The 22,317-nt window shown below is 42.0% G+C and overlaps 1 protein-coding gene across 1 annotated transcript in view; it reads right to left on the bottom strand.

The window, feature by feature from the left end:
• SLC4A9 (solute carrier family 4 member 9) overlaps positions 1-20,615 on the bottom strand; it is a 251,606-nt gene extending 230,991 nt beyond the window's left edge. The window contains exon 1 of the mRNA XM_040442704.1: positions 20,320-20,615. Coding sequence (XP_040298638.1) covers positions 20,320-20,615 — 296 coding nt within the window. The remainder of the gene's footprint in view (positions 1-20,319) is intronic.
• Positions 20,616-22,317: the final 1,702 nt, after the last annotated feature.

Below are 22,317 nucleotides of genomic sequence, written 5' to 3'. Positions count from 1 at the left end.
ATCCATTGAAAATAAAATCAATGAAAGAAACCCATTGCTGTGATTTATGATTTTGATGTCCTATTCTTGTCCATTTTGTGGACAAGAATAGGTATTTCTACAATGGGCCGCCTGTTCCGTAAATTGCGGAAGGCACACGGGCGGCTTCCGTGTTTTGCGGATCTGCAATTTGCAGACCGCAAAAAATGGAACAGTCGTGTGCATGAGGCCTTTATCATCCCACCTGATAATTCTGGTCTAAAGAGCCTTTCTAAGTTTACGCCCTCTATAGGATTTGATCAGGTTTTCAGGTGCAGTTTAAAGCTGAAACCAGGGCGGATCATAAAGGGAGTGAAGGCACAAAGGACAGATTCTTCTCACGGTGCGACCACACATTACAGCTGTGCTGCATTTTTGGTATGGCAAAAACACATTAAAAACAGATGCAGCCCCCACCCCACCCCCTAGTTTCCACACGCCCCTTTTCCACTACTGCCTTCCCCCCTGTCGATTCCCTCCCCATATACCCTCTTCCCCCTCTCATCCCCTCTTTTTTCCTTCTTCCCCTCACCTATACTGGAAAATAAGAGTCATGATTGTTTTCTATCTGAGATACAACTGTCTATCGATGATATTTGTTGCTCCTTCTAGATGTCATATATGTCATCCTATTTTATTACATCAATATTGCTTGGTATTCACATATCTCATACCTGTATTACATGACACTCAATAAACAGATTTATGATAAATAAAAAAAACTGATGCTGTTTGTGCAACACATGTAATTTTCCAGCAAAGGGAAAAAATATGCAAATGACACACAGCAAAACGGATTTACATTTATTACAAAACTTAGATACATTAATGGGATGTAAGTCTGCTATGTGATTTCAGCAGTTTTTGCAGCTCAGGTGCGGACCAATTCACTTCAATGGGGCCGCAAAAGATGCGGACAGCACTCCATGTGCTGTCCATATCCGTTGCTCCATTACGTGGCCCCGCAAAAAAAAATATAACATGTCTTATTCTTGTCCGTTTTGCAGACAAGAATAGGCATTTCTACAATGGGCCACCTGTTCCGTTCCGCAAATTGCAGAAGGCACACAGGCAGCTTCCGTGTTTTGCAGATCCGCAATTTGCGATCCCTATGCGGCTGCCACACGGCAGGTGCCTGTGCTTGGCGGACTTCAATTTGCGGTCCACAGCACGGGCACGGGCTTCACACGGTCGTGTGAACAAGCCCTTAGGCCCCTTTCACACGAGCGAGTATTCCGCGCGGATGCGATGCGGGAGGTGAACGCATTGCACCCGCACTGAATACCGACCCATTCATTTCTATGGGGCTGTTCACATGAGCGGTGATTTTCACGCATCACTTGTGCGTTGCGTGAAAATCGCAGCATGCTCCTCTTTGTGCGTTTTTCACGTAACGCAGGCCCCATAGAAATTAATGGGGTTGCGTGAAAATCGCAAGCATCCGCAAGCAAGTGCGAATGCGGTGCGATTTTCACGCACGGTTGCTAGGAGACGATCGGGATGGAGACCCGATCATTATTATTTTCCCTTATAACATTGTTATAAGGGAAAATAATAGCATTCTGAATACAGAATGCATAGTAAAATAGGGCTGGAGGGGTTAAAAAAAAATTAAAAAAAATTTAACTCACCTTAGTCCACTTGATCGCGGCCCGGCATCTCCTTCTATCTTCTTTGCTGAACAGGACCTGTGGTGAGCATTTTACAGGTAAAGGACCTGTGGTGATGTCACTCCGATCATCACATGATCAATCTCATGATCTTTTACCATGGTGATGGATCATGTGATGACCGGAATCACGTCACCAAAGGTCCTGTTGCTGCACAGAGATCAGATGAAGACAGAAGGAGATGCCGGGCATCGCGATCAAGTGGACTAATGTGAGTTAAATTTTTATTTATTTTTTTAACCCCTCCAGCGATGTTTTACTATGCATTCTGTATTCAGAATGCTATTATTTTACCTTATAACCATGTTATAAGGGAAAATAATAAAATCTTACAGAACTCCGATCCCAGAAGTTCACAGAAGTTCGGGTTTGGGTACCAAACACGCGCGATTTTTCTCACGCGAGTGCAAAACGCATTACAATGTTTTGCACTCGTGCGGAAAAATCGTGGGTGTTCCCGCAACGCACCCGCACATTTTCCCGCAACGCCCGTGTGAAAGAGGCCTTATTCTGCGATTTTCACGCAGCCCTGGCTTCATAGAAGTGAATGGGGCTTCAGTGAAAAACGCATTGCATCCAGATGCAGTCCAGGTGCAATGTGTTTTTCACTGAAGGTTGTTAGGAGATGTTATTTGTAAACCTTCCGTTTTTTTCACGCGTGTGAAAAACGCATCAAAACTGATTGCACCCACGCGGAAAAAACTAAAACACTGAATGATGCATGCTGCAGTTTTCTCTCCGGCCAAAAATACTGAACACTTGCCGCATGCGCAGACCTTTAAAAATGCCAAAAAAATGCATCCGGATCCGTCTGACAAATGCCATCAGTTTGCATCTGGATTGCCGGCGATGGAACTGCCTGCAGGACTCCTCTGCCGCAAGTGTGAAAGTACCCTTAGATGCTGACAGACAGCCTGATCAGCCAATCAGGGGCAGGATTCATGAAGTTCCTTTTGCTGAGCATATCATAGACCACCATTCTGTGTTCAACTTGCAACCTGAAATGTTGTCTTGTGGCAGTGTCTGACAAAAAGCTATTACAGACTCAAGCCACTAATCTAGTGTAATGGGAATGCTATAAGTAGAGTATAGGAAGAGAATAGGGAGATATAATTGGGTGAAAGTGAAAGGCTGGACATCGTCTCAGCTGTTTTATACAGCTTGCTAGCAACTAGTTCTGCATTACAAAATTCTTCAAGAATTTCTGTATGAACCGCCAGACAGCTTTTTTAAGTGAACAAATTTTTAAATTACAGAAAAATCTATAGCAATTTTGCTAGCAACGTTTTTCAATCTGTGTACCGTACCTGTGACTTTTCATTTAAAGGAAACTTGTGACTTTTTATTTATAGGCCTCATAATAAAATGTCTGGAAAATGGAAGAGTGAACAACGAAAGACCCATACCTCATCATTCGAGAGTCTGAATGTGGGTAATAGCAGCAGTAGCAGCACCAGCCATCTAGTCAGTAGTAGTAGTAGTAGTAGTAGAAGTAGTACTAGTAGTAGTAGGGAACAGTTATTCCTGGTTTCAATAGGTGCTACATTATTATTGAGGACAAAAAGGATATTGTATACTGGATGGCTCACTCCTCTTCTCAGTCACAGAAGGATGATGTCAAGATCTCCTCTGCGTCTGACACAGTGGCCTGGAGCTGGGGGTCACAGCATTCCTCTTGCTCCTGCTCTTTGAGGCCCCAGAAAAAACTTTCACTTGCATCATCTCTGTCTTCTCTGCCCTCCTAGTGGGGTGCCTTCTGTTTACCTAAGAACAGGCAACAAAACCACACGCAATATAGATAATACTCATGAGAGTCTCACTGTTGATGACTTGTGTGAGAACAGTCAGCATTTGGACTGCCATGAGGAGGAAGTTCAGGGGAAAATAGGTGACCCCATAAATAGCTGCGTTGGTGGTGGTGGTAGTAGTAGTAATAGTAGTGGCACTTGACACCACGGTGGTACACACAGTGGCACTTGGGCAAATAAAGAGCAGGGAATTGGGGAGGGGGTTCAAAGAGCCCATGATGACATATCACAGTCTGACAAAAGTGGTGTGGGGGGCGAGGACTCTGACAACAATTATGTGTTGAACAGGACCAAGGAGGCAGATTCGGGTGCTGAGGAGGAGGTGACATCAGAGGAGAAATGTGGTTGGCATGGCAGCAGCAATAAAGAGTAGAGGCAACATATGGGCAGAATCTCACAAAAACCTGCCAGGACCAAATCTGCTTCTATTATGGTCAGCTCGGGAAGTGGTGATGCCACTGATAATGTGTACGAAGGCTCAAAACGTGTCAGAGCTAAGCCAAGCTAAGCTTGGCTGCCACTAGCTCTGTGCAAGTATCAGTTTTTCACAGTGCTGGAAGACAAAAGCATCGCTGTGCGTAAGATCTTCATGATAAAAATAAGCTCAATGTTGTGTGAGGCAAGTCTAAGGGGCTAATGGGACCATCCCCCTCAAAGGTCGTCCCATTGTGTCAGAGGTGAAGAGCCTGACTCAGAATGTCAGTGTCTACATTGACGAAATGCTGGCACCCTTTGTCAGAGCATTACCCTCTTACACCAGGGACACAGGGGACCTTCTATGCCGCCTGGAAGGATTATACCTCGAGGAAGATACATGGTTGGCATCAATCGCTGTCGAAGCCCTATACTCTTCTATACCCCACCATCTGGGAATGAGTGTGGTCCAATTTTTTTTAAATACTAGGGGCTGTCAATTTCATGAACATAGTCGGTTTTTGTTAAAATTGCTCAATTTTACCCTGACGAGGAACTACTTCCTTTTTAATGGCGTCTTCTACCACCAGCTCAGGGGCACCACGATGAGTCCTTGTGCCCCATTGTATGCAAATCTGTTCCTGGGCTGGTGGGAGAGAACAATAGTGTTTGGGGATATTCCTACTTCTACATCCGAACAAGAAGGAAAAAAGGACCGAGAGTAACACTACTCAACTAATAGCTACCTTTGATAAGGTAGCACACAAAGTTAGGAAGGTCATCTCAAAACATTGGGGGACCTTACAACTAGATTCCAATCTCAGGGATGCCATCTCCGAGACCCCACAAATCACATATCGTAGATAGCGGAGTTTACGGCATCGCCTGGTCAACAGCCACTACAGTGAAGAATCTTCCATCCCTACCTGGTGGCCATGCCAGGTGGTGGACTGCTTTCACTGTAGTGGCTGTCTGGCATGTAAATTCATAGACCAAGGCCGCACTTATAGGAGCAATGTTATGAATCAGACCAAAACAATTTGGAGGTTCATCAACTGTAGATCCAGGGGGGTGATTTACAAGGCCACATGCATATGTGGCCTTAAGTATGTGGGTAAAAACCACAAGAGAATTCCAGAAAAAAATAAGTGAGCACTTGGGAGATGTACGAATCAGGAAAGATACTCCCATAGAGAAACACGTAGAACTGACACATGAAGGGAACCCATCTGTGATTAAGTTTATGGGCATTGAGACAGTTCCCAATTCAGTCAGACGTGGCGATTGGGACAAGAGGGTCTTACAACGTAAAACTTGGTGGATCTTCCAATTGCAAATTGTGTGTCTGGAGGGACTTAACAGCTATCATACAGCTGTTTCATATGATAAGAGAGTCCCTAAATGTAATTTCCACATAATTTATCCCTTTACCATCCCCAATTTTACTTCTATTTTGCCCCATTCCCCTCCATGTTTCTTTCATTTATTCATTTCTTTATTTTTTTTTTTCATTTCTCAAATTCTCTGTTTCTCAATTTTTTTCATCTTTCAATTATTCTTTGAATGTGATTTCCTCTCCTGAGACAGCCTAGGAATGTGCACACCACTTTTACATGTCATTATGATTATCAGTGGTCAAATTTTTCTTCTGGCTACTGTACCAGTTGAAAAATCATCACAGTCCCCTGGGCATGCTGAAGCCTACACGCACCAGCAATTCTCCTGCCCCCCACCTTTCCTCAGCACTGTGATAATTTATTGGGTAGAGCGGTGACTGACACGCTTCACTCACGGAGGACACCGCACCCACTTGTGAGTATTATAGATAGGGCCACCTTTCCATTTGTTAATTGCTTTTCATAATAGGTTGCCCTATTTCTGTATCCTATTAGACCATAACACAACCAAAGTCAAAGAGGGTTAAGCTCAATGTTAGCATTGTGTGGCATCACCCGATCCAGTGGGAAAATAGTCCTGTTGCCATTGTTGGGCAATTCTGTCCTTCTTCTCCCGGTCTCCTTTGTGGAAGCCAATATGCATAAACATTCAGTACAGTGTCCTTGTCATTGTCATAATCAGTTCTTTAAAATGATTAAGAAAACAATTTAAAATAGTAGGGCACACCACCACTTGATGCCACACGGAGAGTTAATATATAAAGATATTTATTATAACATATAATATTTGTGACATATAATGTTAAAATTTACTAAAACACATAAATTATTACTATAAAATTCCTAAAATACAGTCATCATTATTATAATCAGCTAGACTAATCAGCTGGGCTATGAACAAAAATAGTATAATCAACTGGGATATAAACAAAAATATAGCGGTCTTTTCCAAGGGTTAATTGACCCAAAGCGATATCCCAAGGGAGGGTTCAATCTAATAGTTGGATATAATACTTGAATAATAGTCACTTGTGTTTTTTATGTGGATTAGTTGCCACTTATCCTGAGTCGCAGTAATGCCGCAAGTAAAACGCTGCCTAATTACCAGACTGAGCCGGAATGATTTTACTCACTGTTTTTAGATAATGCCGGTTTCCATATCACTCGTGGTGTCCCACGTGTAGTGAAAGTCTTTTATAGGCTGCGGTATTGTGCGGTAATAAATAGAAGAAAACTTTCGGGATCCTCGGTGGTTGTAGTTAGCTGTGCCGTCTTAGAGATTACCTGGAAGTGTATACCTTCTGCGTTATTTGTTCATAATATGCAGGGTTGACTTTCACCAGGGAAAATGAGTCTCAGCCCAAAACGACAGGTAACCAGCTTTTCTTTACAACAAGATGCAGATTCACCGATCCCTTCCTTGAAGCGCTTATTGTTCTCCGGTACTGTACTTTTCTCTCATGGGATTAATTACCATACGCGTTTCGGAGACTACGACTCCTTCTTCAGTGGTTATATTTGAATAATCAGTTCTTGCTTCTCACGCTTAGACTATTCTTCTCCCTCCACTCCACCGTCAGCCATAAATAACTGAATGTGTGTCCAGGAAACAACTTTACAAGCTCAGCAATCTGACAGTGCGCAGCTTAACTCCCATCTGGCCAAATTGCAGGTGGTGCAGTTGCTGTCATACTACTTTGTGGATTCTGCTGTCTTAAGAGAATTGATGCCATGCGCATAGCTTCACTGGAAGATACCTAACTGCCATTATTTCTCTCAAAAAGCCATCCCTGCCTTGTACTCTTACATGGCTGGCAGAGAATGTGTGCCGCTCCTTGCAGTTGTTGCTATGTGGCAAGGTGCACACCATGGTGGACACCTGGAGCAGCTGTTAAGAGCAGGGACAGTACATGTATTTTAAAGCCCATTGGGTCAAGGCTTTTTACTGCAGCAATGAAGCCAGATCCTATTGACACCTCTACGTCTGTGTCGGTCTGGTTCCCACACCAGGCGCTTATCTACCTCCTCCACCTGCCTCCTTAATGGACAATTACGTCTTATGTTCCCAATACAAGCAGGGCAGAGTGTTGATTCAACTCCCCCTACCTCCTATTATATGTGTAAAGTGAAGCATTGCCATGCTGTGTTAGAGCTGATGAGCCTGGGCGTGTAGCCACACAGCTGATCAGTTGCTAAAGTACACCAAGCAGCAAACATCCCACTAGCTGTCTCCCCACCAACTCCAAATGGGCAAGGTGAGCAGTGATAATGAAAGAAACATTGTGGCAGCAGAGCAATTGGGGGAAATAACACATGGCACACGTGAAAAATTTAGTGGTGCAACGCTACTTGAAAAAGTACCGTGGCTTGCAGAAGGTGCTGGCCATGTCCAGGAGACTGTCGTCAGATTTCCTCCATTCTTATGTTACAAGGAATACCCCCTGGACTTGCAGTGACAGAATGATCATCTTTTTATTTCGACTCACTGGAATCCCACCTTGCATATGCTGGAGCATCTTTACAAGAAAGCGGTTTCACATGAGCAAGTTCAACACATTGAACTCGCAGAATGTTACTGTGGAAACTCCCGTACTGACCTCCCTAGCACTGAGGGTGTCACATAGCATTATATTGATTTATGATGCTATATAAGGGCTCATTCACACGGCCTTTGTTCAGCCGTGCCCGTACTGCGTCCCACAAACAGCATTGTGCACCCCGCATCACGGAAGCAGACCCAGACACTTGAATAGGTTCGCAATCCGGAAGTTCGGAGTGAAACTGAGGGACGGAACACCACGGAAGCACCACGGAGTGCTTCATGGGGTTTCTGTCCATGCCTCCGCACTGCAAAAAAATAGAACATGTTCTATTTTTTGCGGTGCGGATGAATCACGGACCCATTCAAGTTGAATGGGTCCGGATCCGTCACGGCAGCCACACGGATGTTGCCCGTGCATTGGAGACCGCAAATTGCAGCCCCCAATGCACAGAACGGCCGAACAACGGCCATGTGAATGAGCTCTAAGTCTTAGAGTTCTGGAATGTATTGTATAACACTGACATAATGCTGTCAGGCGTATCATTACTATCAAGCAATTTGATGATTAAACCGCTACCCTCTGTATTGTAAGATACATGTATCTTCCCAAACCTAAACAAAAAAAAAATGGAACTGTCTGGACATACTATACCCTGACATTGATTTTTGACTAGTAGTTCATATTTTCACTCAGAGATTTAAGCCACTAAGTTCTGTACTGTAAGACACATGTATAGCTTATTTTCCCAAACCATCCCACCCCACCCCCCAAAAGAATGTAACTGTCTGGAGATGGATGGATATGGATTTCGGATTAGTATTTCACATTATCGCTCAGAGATATAAGTTGCTACCTTCTGTACTGTAAGACATGTATATGCTATTTTCCCAAACCCAAACAAAAAGATGCAAAACACATTATCAATTAGAGATGTAAACTAGAGATGAGCTAATTTTTCAAAAGTTCGATTCGGCTGATTCACCGAATGTTACAAAAAATTTGCTTTGTGACGAATTGCTTTATCACAAAGCGCATTTTTTTGTAAGTAGTGGGTGCAATGACAGGGATATGCGATGGCGCCGCCCCCCATCATTTTACCACTCAAATGTAGCGTTCATACATGATCGCGGTATCTGAGTGTAAAAACAGTGTGAAATTAATATAAATGTTTTTTAAAATCAAACTTACCACCTCCATTTGCTCATGACAGGTCATCTTGCTTGAATATCTGGCACGAAATCTCGCGCAACGCGAGATTACGTCATCACGCCGGACGACGTGGTGACGTCATATGTCACCACTCACTGTATTTCGGCCGAGATCTTCAATCAAGATGGCAGCTGGTGGCCCGTCACAAGCAAATGGAGTAGGTAAGTATGTTTTTTTTGTTTTTTACACTATTTCAGGTTAAGTCGATTCGCTTACACGAAGCACGAGGAAATTCGGCTTCGAGACAAATAGAATTTATCCTGAAATTCGTATCGTATTCTGCTTCATGGGATTCGATTCTCTCATCTCTAATGTAAACCACTACCCTCTGTATTGTAAGACACACGTATATAATATTTTACCATACACAAACAAAAAATACAATAAATTTGATCTGTCTGAACATGTACCAACACAGATTTCAGCCTAGTAGTTCCTGTTATTACTCAGAGGGGTATATTATATTATATTATATTATAGGGGTTGTCTGAGTTTTTTTTTGTCCTTTGTCTCTAACTAGGCAAATGTAAGGGCTTTACAATGCACTTACTTTATCTGCGGTGACTCCTTTCTCAGATTTCACTGAGGGTCACATGACCTGTGATGTCAGCTTCTCTCCGTGCTCTGTTGATGTTTTGTGCACAAGCCTGAGAGAGCAGATCTGAATCTGTACACCAGACATCACAGTGCTGGCCACACATCCCTGCACTGCTGTCTGCCCTCTCCCTGGATTCTTCAGAAAACTTTAACCCTTTATGCAGCACAGACTCAGAGCTGGAGGCTTTGGTGAGAAGCTGCAGGCAGTGAAGAGACACAGGATCTTCCCTCCTATTCCTTCAGACACACAGAGCTGACAGACTGGAGGAATTCTGCAGAGCACTGCACAAGAACAGGTAGGGGGAAGATCCTGTGTGTATCAGCAGTGTCAATGTACAGCTGGGACTTGTAGTCCTACACATAAAACATGCTGCTGAGTCTCCCAGCAGTCAGACGTTTCACTCAGGGCATTCACCTCAGAGATTGTTGTTATTGCATGTAAACAAAAGTCCAGAAGAGAACTAGGGAAATTAGGAAATGTTTTTTTTTGCCTAAAACTTGCTTAGTTTATATATTGCTGACCATCAGATTTATAATGCTGTATTTTCTTTTTTTTCATAACTCGGACAACCCCTTTAAGACACATGTATATGCAATTTTCCCAAACCCAAACAAAAAACTAAATTGAACTGTCTAGAGATGCACTAACACAGATTTTGGACTAGTATTTCACGTTATCTATCAGATATATAAACCGCTATCCACTTGTTGTGGAAATTTTTATTAGGATGTGTTTCTAATATATTGTGTATTGTCATCATGTCTCTCAGTGTCAGGGTAAATCATTGGAGGTGAAATCTTCCTGTGTATGTGGCGACACAGCTGCTGGGCGCAGAGGTCTCCGTCGTTGAATGGTCCAATATGCTATGCACTGGGCTGTGGGCCGGGGGAGACTGATGTGTTCAACGGAGCAGTGTTTTCTTGGCGAATGTATGGACGACGCCCCCCGCGCAAGACGCTGATTAATTGGTTTGGCGTGGATGCATTTGTTAAGAGAACAATATATGAAAGAAACGTGCGTTTGTTGTCTCTAGTGCGCCTGATCATCCTCTGGAGATAATTACTTTGTCCTGTAAATAAACATGCATGAGGATCATAGTAACTTTATTTGGCATTGATCACTGAGCAAGGCTGGATAAAGTTCACTCCAGTGGTAATGGGAGATTATTGTTAGCTGGCTATGTTATTTTAAATGATGGTGGTTTCTTATCTTCCTGTATGTCATCACTTCCTGCATCCTTGTTACATGCAGAAAGTGGTCGGGTGATGGGCCGGCCCCTTTTCTATTGTTACACCTTTTGTGAGTAAGAAATAAAAGGTGAACAGGCTGGGCAGGAAGGAGCGAGTGCTCAGCAGAACTCAAGATGATAACACCTGTGACAAACTGCCATTTGCCACTGGGCATTGTAGAGGACTTATGGCTAGCCTCCTGCCCTACGACTATGGCCCCGGGACATATTACCCTTCAGGAACAGAACTATGCCGCATGTCTGGACTGTTCTTAGGACCGAACGCGGTCAGCGGGTATACTAAAGAATCTATGGAACTGTTTTGGGCAGGAAATTGTGCTTGCGGTCGGTCATAAAGGACTTCCACTAAACTTTTGATCCGCTGGAGGGATTTGTGTGATTTCTGGAAGTATTTATGTTTGATGTATGCAGAGTTTAAATATGTAATTTTTATGGAGATGGAATGTATGGTTTTAAAGTTATAGAGTATGTTTAAAAACTGTATTTTTACTGTCTGTGATTGTGATATAATTATGGATTAACATAACTGACAGAAAGGGAGGATTTTGTGTGTTTGGGTGGGGATTCCTGTCCTGTTGTCTCTCTGTGTGTATTGGCGATGTCCTTTGTCCTGAGAGATAATTGAATTACTTCTCGGTTGTCTCCAGGACAGAGGATATTATGTATTCGTCTGTCTGTGGTGATTGCATCAACCCAGTGTGAGGTAATTCTATCACGGACAGAGGGGAGGATTTTGTGGGGATGTGTTGTAATATATTGATTGGTTGTATTTCAAACCCCTGTGGGCAGTACTATGTTTTTGGTTTGTGAATAAAAGAGGCTGTACGTGAAGTACAGTGAGGTCCTGTTTTAACCCTTCAAAACGCAGCCTCGTCTCGTTATTGGAGGGAATTGCTGTGTCACGCTGGGGATTGCTATGCTCTGCATATTCCCTGGAGGAGAGATCTTTCCCACACGGTCCTGAATGCTGGAGGTTCGTTCAGGGTGGAAGGAAGACAGCGCGGCTCCAGTTAAGCTACGGCGGTTGTGGAGTCTGTGGTGGTTGTGGTGTCCAGTGCGGTGCTTGTGGTCCTCGGCGCAAGCTAGGAAGCGTCCACTAACGGAAGGGGATCCGTTACAACACCTTTTTCTGACTCCGGTTGAAGAGATTTACCTTTCCTTACACAAAGTCTGATGCAAGCGAATTTCTATTACAAATATTTATATTACACACTGTACTGTAAGACACACTTATGTGCTATTTTCCCAAATCAGAACAAAAAAATAAATACATTTGAACTGTCTGGAGATGCCCTGACATTCAAACTAGTAGTTCACTCTTTATTGCTAGTTTGTCCTGTTGACAGGACTTTGCATAACGGAAAACAGACAGATCTGTTATGCTTGCCCATAGACTTCTATCAAGATGGAGCAAAACGGAATGCCTCTTAAAGGATTTTGTTTTGCAGTCTGTCTGGCCATTCCATTATATTCCATTATGAGGCTACATTCACACGACCGTATGTGTTTTGCAGTCCGCAAATTGCGGCTCCGCAAAAAAAATGGATGCGTCGTATGGCATCCGTTTTTTTTTTTGTGAATCCATTGTAACAATGCCTATCCTTGTCTGCAAAATGGACTAGAATAGGACATGTTCTATTTTTTTTTTGCAGGGCTACGGAACGGACATACAGATGCGGATAAAACATTGAAATCTGCAACAAAAAAAAACAGAACGGACACGGAAACAAAATATGTTCGTGTTAATGTAGCCTAAACGGAACCTATAACGTAATGGCATAACGCTAGTGCGAACCCACCCTTACTGAAAATACTTAAAGGGGTTGTGCAAGCCATATATATTGATGACTTATCGATCAGTTGTTTGAAGAGGAGGCAGTGCTCCATGCGAACACTGCTTCCTCTTCATTACACTATGCATCATCTCCTCTGGAGCGGTGGTGTAATGTAATTACAAGTACTCACTCCATTCAAATGAATTACACTGCACCACTGAAACTTCCGAGGTGATGGGCATTGTAATGAACAGGAAACAGCAACGATCCCCCACGGATCAGATATTTACAACCTATCTTGAATAAATAATAAGATAATATTTAAAGGGGTTGTGCAGGTCATATTTATTAATGACTAGTGATGAGCAAATATTTGGTAGAATATTTGTCATAAATTCGCAAATTCAAGATTATTTTCTTGGTCGTGAAAAATCAGCAATGTAATATTCACGTAATTAGCGCAAAATACAGGCGTGGGTCACTATTGTTGTGAACTTGTGACATTATAGCACTATGTATGTATGTATGTAGCATGTATGTATGGACAGCAGAACCTATCATCTGCACTATATCACTATCTAACCTACACTGACTATCTCCCACTATCTGTATTATATATATACACTCACCTAAAGAATTATTAGGAACACCTGTTCTATTTCTCATTAATGCAATTATCTAGTCAACCAATCACATGGCAGTTGCTTCAATGCATTTAGGGGGGTGGTCCTGGTCAAGACAATCTCCTGAACTCCAAACTGAATGTGAGAATGGGAAAGAAAGGTGATTTAAGCAATTTTGAGCGTGGCATGGTTGTTGGTGCCAGACGGGCCGGTCTGAGTATTTCACAATCTGCTCAGTTACTGGGATTTTCACGCACAACCATTTCTAGGGTTTACACAGAATGGTGTGAAAAGGGAAAAACATCCAGTATGCGGCAGTCCTGTGGGCAAAAATGCCTTGTGGATGCTAGAGGTCAGAGGAGAATGGGCCGACTGATTCAAGCTGATAGAAGAGCAACGTTGACTGAAATAACCACTCGTTACAACCGAGGTATGCAGCAAAGCATTTGTGAAGCCACAACACGCACAACTTTGAGGCGGATGGGCTACAACAGCAGAAGACCCCACCGGGTACCACTCATCTCCACTACAAATAGGAAAAAGAGGCTACAATTTGCACGAGCTCACCAAAATTGGACTGTTGAAGATTGGAAAAATGTTGCCTGGTCTGATGAGTCTCGATTTCTGTTGAGACATTCAAATGGTAGAGTCCGAATTTGGACTAAACAGAATGAGAACATGTATCCATGTCACAAAGCTTGAATCATTTCAAATTGGTTTCTTGAACATGACAATGAGTTCACTGTACTAAAATGGCCCCCACAGTCACCAGATCTCAACCCAATAGAGCATCTTTGGGATGTGGTGGAACGGGAGCTTCGTGCCCTGGATGTGCATCCCTCAAATCTCCATCAACTGCAAGATGCTATCCTATCAATATGGGCCAACATTTCTAAAGAATGCTATCAGCACCTTGTTGAATCAATGCCACGTAGAATTAAGGCAGTTCTGAAGGCAAAAGAGGGTCCAACACCGTATTAGTATGGTGTTCCTAATAATTCTTTAGGTGTGTGTATATAAGCTAACTAACTAACTATCTAATGTAATGACACAGGAAAGCAGAGAGCACAGATAACACTGCTTTCTCTCTCAGATGTGCAAAATACTGCATACAAGGGCTGCTGGGGAGGTTCTTATATAGTAAGGGGTAGGATACCTTTCTATTGGTTGTTAGGGATGTTGCTAAGCTCAGACAAAGACATTGCAGCCTTCTCATTGGCCCACAAGCAAGAAGGGAGGTTACTGATGAAAAAAAAGCTAAAATATTCAAAATTCCGAATATATATCACTATATTCTAAATATTCGCGCATTCTCGAAGTGCATGCCCAACACTATTAATGACCTATATTCAAGATAGGTCGTCAATATCTGATTGGTGGGGGAATCGGTGTGCCTCAGAAGTTTCAGTGGTGCAGTTTAATTCATTTGAATGGAGCAAGTACTTGTAATTACATTACACCACTTCTCCAGAGGAGATGATGTATAAAGTAATGAACAGGAAGCAATGCTCACAGTCTTCTCAAACAGAAGATCAATAGTTCATCTCTCTCGCTCTCTCTCATATATATGGTCTGCACAACCTCTTTAAATCTTTAAATATTATTTTATTATAAATATATTCCCAAATACCTTTCATTAGTTATAATGGCTTGTTTTGTCCAGGGAGCAATCAAAAGGGAAAATAAAATGGCAGCAGACCTGTTAGTACATGCAATACCTGTCCTCATTACATAGCTGGACAAGTTACTTCAAAACACAGAACTAAAGAGCTATATTGGCCTAAATTATCCAAAATACAGCTGATAGGATCATAATCTTTGACAAGCAGAGCCGAGAGGAGGATGAGGCAGCTCTTTAGCTCAATGTTGTGAAGTAACTTGTGCTGCTGAGTGATTAGGACAGGTTTTGTGTGTATTAAGAGGATGGCGACCATTTTATTTCTCCTAATGATTGCTCCCCAGACTAAGCAATAAATTATAACTAATGAAAGGTATTTAGGATTATATTTATAATAAAGTTATATTTAAAGGGAACCTGTCATGTGGATATTTGATTATAATCTAACTAATTATATACAATCATTAACTACTAAAAAGTGCCTTAGATGTATTCACTTACTGGTGTGACAGATGGTTACCTCATAATATACACACAAAGATGCCTCATGCCGCATGCTAATGAGCTGATTTGAGTCCAGCGTGATGTCATGGAGTCCAGCGTTTTTATAATTCAGAGCTATAGCCACTCCCCTGCCCACCAGCTGCTGATTCATATGGAAAATAACTGTCAATCAGCAGCAGGTAGACGGGCAGAGTCAGGAGCTCATGAATATTCAGGACTCATCATTATCAGCTGGAGCTTTTCAATACAAGATGTTGGCCCAGCATTTTGCTAAGAGAATCAGTCACTTATTTATGTTGCCCTTAGTTAGGACACCATAAAACTGGTGACAGGTTCCCTTTAAGTATTTTCAGTAATTTGATTTTATTAATTTCTGAAGAACCCCAGGACTCTTATACTAGTGATCTATCCTTAGGAAAGGTTATTAATATCAGATTGGCTGTTCTCAAGCTGTTCTGTAGTAGCTCCAGCATCAGAAATAGACACCAACAATACATGGCTCTGTCCACTGTGTAGTGGTCAGAGCTGGTTACTGCAGTGCTACTCCCATTCATTTCAATGTGATAGACCAAAACAATGTAACACTGCTACATTGTTAAAGTTAGCATAAGTAACGTCAAAAGAGTAACGATCGTGGTCGCAGAGGGTGTGACCGTGATCGGGTGCAGTGGGGGATGCGAGGCCCGCTGCACTCACATGTAACGGGGCCCAATACTTTCATTGTACTTCATGCCGGGACCCGTCAAAGTGCTCATCACAGCAGAATTCCATCCACTTGGTCTGGCATCTATCATGACCCAGCGCTGCCCTACTAGTAGTATTCACAAATTAAGTGAGGGGGCAGAGCCTGACTAGTATCAGTTAGGCTCCACCCACCCATGTCATAAGTGAATACTACTAGTAGGGCAGCACTGGGGCCTGATAGATGCTGGACCGAGTGGATGGAATGCTGCTGTGATGAGCCCTCTGATGGGGCCCGGCATTAAGTACAGTGGTGCTGGGCCCCATTACCAATGATTGAAGACTAGGGGGAAATTACTGTGGTAACTATAGGGGGCAGTGGGGGGATGAACGTTACTGGGGGCACTGTAGGGATATTACCTGGGGGCAGTGGAAGGACATTACCGGGGGCAATATAGGTATTATTACTGGGGCAGTGGAAGTACATTATAGGGGGCAGTGGGGAACATTGCTGGGGGCAGTATAGGGACATTACTGGGGGTAGTAGAAGGATATTACTGGAGGGCACTGTGGGGACATTATTATTAACAGAGATACAATAGGGCACATTAATATTACTGGAAGCACAATAGGAGATATGATTACTGAGTGCATTGTGGGAGCAATATTATTACTGGGGCACCACAGGGTTTATTTTTTTTACCGGGGTCACTAAAGGTACATTTTTAATATTGAGTCACTATGGAGTCATTATTATTACCGGGGACACTATATAGCAGGCACTATAGGGGCCTTTTTACTGGGGGAATTATGGGGAGCATTACTATTACTGAAGGCACTGTCAGGGGCACTATTTATACTGGTAGCACAACCAGGGCATTTTTATTGCTGGGGCCACTATAAGGGTAAATTTTAAAAACTAGTAAACTGTAGGGGACATTACAGGGTGCCTATAGCTATATGGGCACTATAGGGGGGCATTAGACATTAACCACTGGGGGTCTCATAGAGTACACTATAACTACTGGGGACACTATAAAGGTGGATAAATACTACTGGAGGCACTACAGAGGGGGCTCATTAATACTATGGTGGGCATTATTATTGAGTACAATATGGAGGGCACTATCACTAACAGGGGCGCTCTCAGGGAACAGTATCATAATTGGGGGCATTGTGGGGGGCACTATTACTAATAAGGGTACTCTGGGAGAGAATTATTACTATTGGTAGGACTTTTATATTACTATAGGGGAACTAATCTGTTTGGCAATATAATTTCTGCGGTTTAATATTTGGGGCATAAGCAGGATAATATTCTTGGGGCAGCAGGGTGGGAGGATGACAATCACAGACAAGGGAGGAACCTAGGATTTCTGTTTGGTAAACTCTGCAGAGATGAGATGCAGTGAGACATCTTTTATGAGACACTCAATGTAATAGGTATGTGATGCTGTATTTTCCTGTATGTTTGTAGTGCAGCAAGTAAAATATATATTTAGTGCTAGGGTATGTGTGTGTGTGTGTGTGTGAGAGAGAGGAAGGGTGGATACTTCAAGAATATGGCACATATGCATTAGAGCTTGGGCCAAGGATCTTTTGAGACCGTAACAACGCCCCTGCTCCTTGGTATACACAGACAAAGCGCTGTAGTCCAGTGCTGTATCTATGCCACAGAGGCAATTAGTGCTTGTGGAGCCCAGGGGAGGAGGTGTCTGCTAGCTTACAGGCAGCTGTGGCGATCCTACTCATCCGGGTGTCTTCTCATCAAAGTTAGTTAACTGGTTATGGACTGGGGGGGGGTTAGTGGGAGAGAATTAAGCTATTAGACAGCCTGATTTAACAGGTGATTGTGGGGAAGGAAGCGCTTGCTAGCGGAGGAGACAATTACATGCAGCAATCTCCTATTCAGTATAGGGAGGAACAATCATTATACCACTGCTCTTCCCTATACTGAATCATTGTTTGCTGGCAGCAGATCTGACGACTGCAAATGCTGATTTTTTTACCTGTCAAAGATTTGGATTGCCTGACGAATGAGTGTTTTCTCATTCATTGGGCAATCGGTGGCAGTATTAGACTGCCAAATGATCGCTAACAAACGTTACTAGGAATGCTAATTAGCGTTTATCTGCCCAAAAAATCAGCAGGTGTAATCCACCCTTTAGTTTGAGTTAAGTTTGACCTTGATGTTACTTAGTTCTGTTATCATTGTTGATGTTGCTGGGTGGGCTTTGATAGCTAGTGTACGTGCTGTGGGAATGCTCATGGATTGCTGGTGTACATGCCGGTGCTGAGGTGGGGGGCTGAAAGTGCTGGACACAGAGGGTGATGAACGGTTTGGGAGTGAGTTATATGATATGTCCAGGGTGGGACCTTTAAGTTCCCATCATGCATAGACTACCAGCTGACAAGCAGCCATTGCTTTGGAAGGGCAGATAGTGGAGCCATGGGCCACACATGGTGTAGACGTTGTGGGTTTGTGTAGTGATCAGCGACAGCGTACTAAAACACATTCAAACATATTATAGGGAGGGTGGCCCTGATCCAAAATTTGCCCTGGGGCCCATAAAATTCTATTTACGTCACTGAGTAAATTGCAAGAGATACTACTACTAATGTTTTCTTTACTTCACCCTCCAACATGCATTTGACATAGCTTATTCTGGGGGTGCTGGGGTAAAAGGTCAGGGAAGAGCATTATAAAGGACCAGGACATATGGGAACGGATTAGTGTAAAATTCACAGCAACCTGTTATTGTCCTTTGAAGTACATGCCCCAGAACCATGTTAGATAAAGATGTACCGACCACCAGTATGGCAAATCTTATGGTAAAACTCTATACCATGTATATATCTGAATGGTGTTTGTAGGAATTATGATTATTGGAGTAGGTTTGGTTTTGCTACTGCTCACATTTTAGAGAGGATTAGTAAATGTAGCCTATTTTTTAAGAATAATTTGTTTTAATCTCATCATATTCTGAGAGCCATAGCTTTTTTATATTTTCATCAACTGAGCTTTGTGATGACCATAGGAACACAGTGACACTCCACTTACATGTCAATGTCAGTACTTCTGATAAATATTTTAGATGCTGCAGTTATTATTGCCCACCCCACAAGTTAAATAATGCCATTCTCCAATGTACAGTACATGTATGTGAAGACAAGAAGGGCTGAAACACAAATGCATACTGGTGCATCTTTTTGTGTAAATGGCACATTACTTTGTATTCTGTTAACAGTAACCTATGGTATGACAGTTTGCTATTATTAAGACTATACTGTATGTAGTGTACATATTTTTATGTAACAAATGTATTTCTCATACTCACGTTAAGGCAAACCTCTGGTTCTGCTTACAATTTTAACATAATATAGGGAATACTCATATAATAATAGAATAAAGCACCTAAGGCCCCAGTTTCTAGTCCTTCTGCCATAGATTCAGAAATTTTGTCTCCTTTACATTCATGTACTATGGTCACTTTTTCAGTCTATCATTTGCACATTGTGCTTCAGTAGTCTGAGATCCTACCCTCACCCGATTCTTGGATTAGTGACAAATGTCTGATTGCTGGAGGCTACACTGCTAGGAGCACCGCAATCAACAGAATCACTCCCCCTGACTCGTTTCATCTCAATGGATGACCACAATTAGGAAATTCTGTACTGACCTTTCTCTGTGTAAGCTCCAGGAAAAAAGAAGAAAATAGGCACTCTTTAAAACATTTTAAAAAAAATATAGATTATATAAAACTATTAAAAAAAAAATTTTTTTGGGGGGTGGGTAACCAAAGACTGGTTTAAAGTCTAAAAAGATGGCTACAAACAGAGTTTTGCTCTGATGTTTTTGTAGTGACAGTGGTGTTTTAATCAAAAAGCAAAATGCTCTAGGTATCAAAAAACACTAGCTAAATGCAAGTGAAAAATAATGGTAAATCAAAACTGCCAATAGAAAATGTACATAAAGCTTGAGGAACAAAGCATTTCGAGTGTGAAGGACAGATTCTCACATGTAAAATTTGTTGCAGAAATGTGAGCTTCTCCCCGGTCTCAGATTGAACATTTGTTCCAAAAATATGTGAAAGAAAATCTGTTCTGTTTATCTTAACAGGATTGTTTCTGCAGCATATACATGGATCTTTAGAAAAATTAATTTGAAAATACTAACTGCAGCTATAATAATAAGAGCAACAGCAACTATACCTTGCAGTTTCCTTCCATATTACGTCTTCGTGTACTGTGACAAGTTCATTAAGTTGTGTAAAAAGGACACTTTTGTCTTCAGCCTCCTCTTCTTGGTCACCTACATGAAATCTGACCTCAGCATTTTCTGCTACTGAAGCTGTTCTAGGATGAAATATACTGCGACTTGGTTCTTGAGACAGAATGATAGAACTCCGACTTCTCAGTCCACCAGTCTGTCCATAATTCCCATTTTGAAAATGTTGCAATTCAATATCTTGATAATCAAGAAATCTATCATTTTCTTCTAGTTTCATTTTAGAAATGACTAAGACAAAGCTGAGAATATCTAAATATTGACGTGAAAAAAAGAACCATTCACCTTATATACTGAATCATATCAGCCTGATGTTTACACTAAACATTCATAGCCTTGAAATACAACCAGGTCTGAAAATGCCTGTCTCAACAACCTAAGGCTAGGACTAGCTGCTTGAAAGAACAACAAAACAAATACTTGCACTTTATTGTGGAAATGTTTTCTTCATAACATAAAAGCAATGTCACTCTCTCTCTCTCTCTATATATATATATATATATATATACACACACACAGTTAGGTCCATATATATTTGGACACTGTCACAAACTTTGTCTTTATTACCTGTTCACTAAAACATATTCAAGTTATAGTTATATAATGGACATGGACATAAAGTCCAGACTTTTAGCTTTCATTTGAGGGTATCCACATTAAAATTGGATGAAGGGTTTAGGAGTTTCAGCTCCTTTACATGTGGCACCCTGTTTTTAAAGGGACTAAAAGTAATTGAACAATTGGCTCAAAGGCTGTTTCATGGGCAGGTGTGGGCAATTCCTTCATTATTTCAATCTCAATCACATAAGAGGCCTGGAGTTGATTTGAGGTGTGGTGCTTGCATTTTGAAAATGTTGCTAAGAAGTAAACATGCGGTCAAATGAGTGCTCCATGCAGGTGAAACAAGCCATCCTTTCTCTGCGAAAACAGAAAAAGCACTAGTGACCTCAACAATGTAAAAAGACCTGGACGCTCACGGAAGACAACAGTGGTGGATGATCGCAGAATAATTACCATGGTGAAGAAAACCCCTTCACAATAGCCAACCAAGTGAAGAACACTCTCCAGGATATAGGCGTATCAATATCCAAATCTACCATAGAGAGAAGACTGCATGAAAGTAAATACAGAGGGTTTGCTGCACGGTGCAAGCCACTCAAAAGCCTCAAGAATAAGAAAGCTAGATTGGACTTTGATAAAAAAAAACATCTTAAAAAACCAGCACACTTCTGGAAGAAAATTCTTTGGACATATGAAACCAACATCAACCTCTACCAGAATGATGAAAAGAAAAAAGTATGGTGAAAGCATGGTACAGCTCATGATCCAAAGCATACCACATCATCTATAAAACACGGCGGAGGCAGTGTGATGGCTTGGGCATGCATGGCTGCCAGTGGCACTGGGTCCCTATTGTTTATTGATGATGTGACACAGGACAGAAGCAGTCGGATGAATTCTGGGGTTTTCAGAGACATACTGTGCGCTCAAATCCAGCCAAACTGATTGGTCGGCGTTTCATTATACAGATGACCCAAAACATAAAGCAAAAGCATCCCAGGAGTTTATTAAAGCAAAGAAGTGGAATATTCTTGAATGGCCAAGTCAGTCACCTGATCTGAACCCAATAGAGCATTTCACTTGTTAAAGACTAAACTTCAGACAGAAAGGCCCACAAATAGCAACTGAAAACCGCTGCAGTAAAGGCCTGGCAGAGCATTAAAAAGGAGGAAACTCAGCGTCTAGTGATGTCCGTGAGTTCAAGACTTCAGGCAGTCATTGCCAACAAAGGGTTTTCAACCAAGTATTAGAAATTAACATTTTATTGACAATTATGTAATTTGTCCAATTACTTTTGAGCCCCTGAATGAAGGCATTGAGTATAAAAAAAGCTTTAATTCCTCATATTTTTATGCAATCAT

The sequence above is a fragment of the Bufo bufo genome, chromosome 1, assembly GCF_905171765.1.
Source record: "Bufo bufo chromosome 1, aBufBuf1.1, whole genome shotgun sequence".
Classification (NCBI taxonomy): Eukaryota; Metazoa; Chordata; class Amphibia; order Anura; family Bufonidae; genus Bufo; species Bufo bufo.
Note: the sequence above shows the minus strand (reverse complement) of the source record. Positions and strands in the feature narration are given on the sequence as shown.